At 40.5% G+C, this 5,140-nt stretch overlaps 1 protein-coding gene across 1 annotated transcript; it reads right to left on the reverse strand.

Moving 5' to 3' along the window:
- Positions 1–623: 623 nt before the first annotated feature.
- Positions 624–3,082, reverse strand: LOC142532979 (low-temperature-induced 65 kDa protein-like). Its single transcript, XM_075639550.1, has 5 exons — positions 2,879–3,082; positions 2,462–2,653; positions 1,998–2,363; positions 954–1,904; positions 624–864 (listed from the first exon to the last, which is right to left on the reverse strand). Exons 1-5 carry the CDS (start codon positions 2,943–2,945, stop codon positions 827–829), a joined length of 1,614 nt encoding a protein of 537 aa, XP_075495665.1. The 5' UTR covers positions 2,946–3,082; the 3' UTR covers positions 624–826.
- Between the last annotated feature and the right edge of the window lie 2,058 nt (positions 3,083–5,140).

Consider the following 5,140-nt stretch of genomic DNA (forward strand, 5'->3'; position numbering starts at 1 on the left):
TCCGCGTGGGATGTGGTGCACTCGCGCTCCCCGCTCTGTCCATGTGCATCATCGTGTGGCTCTTGTGACTGATAAAATTTATTTTCCAAATAAATTTGATCCAAAAAGAATAATATTGGTCAAAGACCGCACCGGACCGAGCTGAGCCGGGCGTACGCGCGTGTGTTTCACCTGAAACACAGCCTATTAACGTCTTCCCCATTCCAAAAAACTTCTGGTACCCTTTGGGATCCAAATCCCTAACTCAAAGTTAGTGTTTATAAGGGAAGATTTCATTTGACTATTTTTCCAATGTGAGACAACTTCCAATTTGAGATATCTCACTTTCCTTTACCACTCCTCACTGTTGCTCTTCTTTTCCCTTCATTTATCCAACACTGTTTTTGTATGCTTCTCTATGACAGCTTACTATTGTTGTGTTGACATTTGATATAATCAGTGTACTATATCGGCAATTCTCTAGAAATGCCCAAATTCACATTTTACATACTATTTCTATGACACGTAACAAGCGTGCGAACATAATTTTTTACAATTATCTTTTTAATGACACGCATCCAGGTATAACCCATTTACTAGAAAACGAACTGGCCCAAACTTTAAATTAAAGGACAATATTCAAATATTTAAAGCACAAATTTATTACTCGAAACGCGAAGCAAATATTTTCATTTACATGTAAATATAAAAAAAACATACAAATTATTACACAATAACAATATTACAAGTAAACAAACTCAAACAAGAGCCCGTAACAAACGCCACACAGTACCGAAATACAAAGCTTCTCCATTCACAGTTTCATTCTCGTTGCGTGGGTAAAGCCTTACTCCTGCAATCTCGGCTGCTCTCCCGCATTACCCACTGTAATAAATACACGAAATATCAGTGAGAAAAATTTAGCTGTGCAAATCTACTTCTGTACATATCGAATCAAGTGATCGGAAGCTTACCGTGGGATTCATTGATGGAGTCCTGAGCAGTTTGCATCCCAGTGCCCTTCCCCATCCAGGATCCAACGGTATCCTTCACCCTGCCGACAACCCCCGGCCCCGAGCTTTGACGGCCCTCATCCAGTGCGTCCTCGCCTTCTCGCTTGCCTTCTATGCCCTCGGTCACCTTGCCGATCGGCTTCTCTTCCCCCGTTTTCTGAAAGTACCCTTCCTTTTTCTTGTGAAGTGCGTCAGTAATAGTCTCAGATAGCGCCTTGTCTTCATCTCCAGGCTTCAACTTCTCATCCCAATAGTCTTTCGGGGACACCCCTTTATTGGTGCCTGTGGCTGCAGCGTCCCCGCCGCCCTGGAATTTAGACATCACAGTGGTGCCAGCACCTGCCACTTTCTCATAGACAGGGTTCAGTGTGTCAGTTATTCTCTGCGTGTAACCAGGTGTTGATTCTGATCCAGGCTTGTTAGAAGGATTCATCCCTTCTTGTCCGTAACCTTCGCCTTGCTTTACCGCTTCTCCGCCGCCCTGGAATTTAGACATCACAGCGGTGCCTGCGCCTGCCACTTTCTCATATACAGGGTTCAGTGTGTCGGTGATTTTCTGCGTGTAACCTGGGGATGATTCTGATTCAGGCTTGTTAGAAGGACTCAGCCCTTCTTGGCCAGAATCTCCGCCGTATCCTAGCTTCGACGCGACCACGTTCTTAGCGGAGATAGCTTTATCAGTAATCACAGAGGTCGCTGAGGAGACTTTTCCTGCCTCGGTGTTGGAGTCAAAACTTTTCGGGTCCGATTCAGGATTATCCAGCGTGGTAACTGGATTGGAATCTGGATTGAACTGATCGTGGCTTCCCGTAAAAGGCCTTTTTTCTGGCTGCTGCTTTGTTTCAGATTCATTGCCCACATTCATATGATCGAATCTGTGGATAAGCTGACCAACCCCAGCTTCTTTACCACCTGTAGTATCGGATTGTAATCAATGCTATTAATACTGAAACTGATGCGAATCATAAAACATAATTTTTCAGGACTATTTGATGAAAATGGTACCATCTCCGGTGGGATCAGACACTTTGGACTCGTAATTCGAAGGAGGGACAGGAGCATCTCCAGCCCGGAACTTAGTTGAGTGTGGGTCCTCCTCTAAACCCATTGATGGGCCGAGTTTAACCTCTGGTTCTCCGGCACTTTCTTCTTCCCTCTGTACAGAAACAGGCTTACATGGAGAAGGAAAATGCTTGTTTTCAGAGGGGTTTTCTTGTTCATATCCCGTTTGAGCTGGAATATTAGGCCTAGCTTTTGCTTCCCCTTTCACCATCGGATCAATCCGATCCCCCCGAGTATCTGCTCGCTTCTCCTCATTTTGATCGTGTTGCACCGGCAGATTCGTGCTGTTGATCACAGTTGAATCATGCGCTACACACACAGCCCAAAAAAGGAAGAAATTAATAATCAAGGTTTAACAACTTGAAAAGTTAACCCAAAATTCAGTCGAAAGATGGACGGAGACGTACTGGGAGCAGCACCATGGATTTCACGATCATTTGCAATTTCGTCGTCGTCGTCGTCTTCTTCGACATTCTCATCATACCTGTACTCGTGCTCTTTCCCTTGGCCTGGCTTCTTTACGGTATCCTTGATTTTCTTTGCCTTGTCCTTCACCTTCTTCAACATAGATTTCTTCTCCCCCGGCTGATTACTCTCCCCTACAAAATACACATCAAAACAACTATGATTCACGCTGAAATGCTTAAAGAAAAATCCCACACGATCAAGACTTCACCGTGGCATCTCAACTGCACAAAACACTAGCTCAAGCCCAGGAAGAAATACAAAGAAAATAACATTACATCATGAAATTTCCTCAAAATATATACAATCCTGCTCCATGTCATCAAATCCAAACACCCAATTTCGATGATGAGACTTACCCGAGTGGAGGCCAACATCTTCGTGCTCAATGTGCTGAGGAGCAGGGCGCTGCATTTGTGATTCCATTTCTCCTTTTCTTCCCCAAAAAACTAACTAAAATTTCGATCCTACAATATTTGGATGTCAAATTGATTATGTAAAATTGTGATTTGTTCGAACAATTGATGATGAGCGGAAGCGGCGTCAGTTGGTTTAAATAGAAGGAGCGAGAATTGAAAATTGGCCAGGTTCGCATGGAGATGGCAATTGCAGAGCGGCACACGTAGTATCGCAGCACCTCAATTCTCTGATTGCTTACGCGTGTCTTACAGCGAATTGGTTACGCTCAATTATAGATTATTTATTAGCACAGTCGGCGTGAATAATATATAATTTAAGGCTCATATGATATATATACAATTATGTTTGTTAAATATTTTTTAAATAATTTTTTAATTAAATATAAAAATAATTTTATTTTTAAACATATTTTATAATTCTATTTGTAACATTCATTTTACATATTATATTTTTCTTAATTTAATAATGCCTTTTTTAATAATATTTTTTTACAATTACGATACGGCTTTTCTATGCTCAATTCATTGTTAAAAATTATGCATCTATGCAACATTGGGTTTTTTTAATCAATTTTTTAAAAATATATAATTTCAAAAATAATTTTGTTGGTAGTGTTTTGCAAGATTACTGCAAAACTTTACCGACAATAAAGGACGATTGTAACGGCCAAAAATATGATTACGTAAACCATATACATGAAAATTATTAAATGAATAAATTAATTTAATTAAATGATTTTGGATGCATGAATGATATATTTTGATTGATTAAATGATTAATTGTGTAACGTTGCTCGATTGCATAATTTAAAGATTTTCAAGTGAATGTCGGTGGATGGCCGGGGATGGAGGACCGAAGACAATTAAGGTGTTAAAGATTTAAAAAGCTAAATTTTTATTTTACTTAAGAAAATATTTATTTTAAATAATTTAAGAAATTTAGCATTTTTAAGGTTAAGGAGGAGAGACCTAGGGTTTTCTTAGGTACCTGATGTGGAAGAAGGCTCGGCTAGGGTTGGGTTGCTTGCGGCTTTGCCAGGGCTGGTTGGGACTCGATGAGGTTCATGGTTAGGGGTTTGGTAGAGTCCTGGCAGGTCTAGGACCCGTGTCTGTCGTCGATAAAGGAAGAGTCCATGATTGCATGGACTCTTCCCATGCGCATGGATCGCGAATTGCGATCAAGTGTTGAGTGAGGGTTAGGGCTTGGTCTAGGCTGGTCCACTAGGGTCTAGAGAGGATGGTCAAGGGTTGGGTCAAGGGCTGGTGCATGGTGGCTTGATGGTGACTCGATCAAACATGAGGGAACTCGCGCGGCTCTTGTTCATGTGCGCCAATTGCGGTGCATGGGCTAGGGGCTGGTCAGCTGGGCTAGGCGTGGTCAGTAGGGTCCTTAGGGAGTCTGGTCAAGGGATGGCTCGAGGTGGCTCGGCCATGGTTCAAGAAAAACATGAGATGGCTCGAGAGGAACAAGCTAGGTTTGAATATTGGCTAGGTGAAAGAAAAGGGTTCAAACCATGGGCCACGGAGGTCGGTTCATAGTTCACAAGGTTAATTTATGTATGAAAAGTTCATGATAAAAGTTTAGGATTAAAATATTAAAGTTTGAATTAATTCAGGAATTAAACGATTCACGAATTAATAAATATAAAATTAAATCGAAAAGCCTCGAATTTAGCTAAATAAAAATATTAAAAATTAAATGTAAGCTTAAATAATTATTTGGGATGGTCTAGAATCAATGAAAGTAAGAAAAAATCAAAATCGAGAATTTTAGAGTCCAAGGGCAAAACGGTCATTTTACACCTTTGTAGACGAAAAGGTTTTGCAACCTCCTGAAGGGTCATAATGCATGTTAAATGATATATTATGATAATTTTGATGAAAATATGATATTTTATGATTTATGATAAAGCTGTGCAATTTTTACTGTAAAATGCTATTTTTGGAAAGTCATGATATTTTACGATGAAAAAGGAAAAAGGAAAAATATTTTGAAGGATGTGAATTGACTGTAACAATGAAGGATATGTGGGGGATTCGTTTTAAGAAGAAACGGTGAACTTACAAATTTAATAGAAGTATCGTGAGGGAGAAGGCCCCAGAAGAAGCCCGTTTACAGGAAAAGACCCCAGAGGGAGCCTGACGATCGTATTTTCATTTTTATTTCGGTGCATAGTGTCCATCCTCATGCGCAATGGTGAG

The sequence above is a fragment of the Primulina tabacum genome, chromosome 18, assembly GCF_025594145.1.
Source record: "Primulina tabacum isolate GXHZ01 chromosome 18, ASM2559414v2, whole genome shotgun sequence".
Taxonomy (NCBI): domain Eukaryota; kingdom Viridiplantae; phylum Streptophyta; class Magnoliopsida; order Lamiales; family Gesneriaceae; genus Primulina; species Primulina tabacum.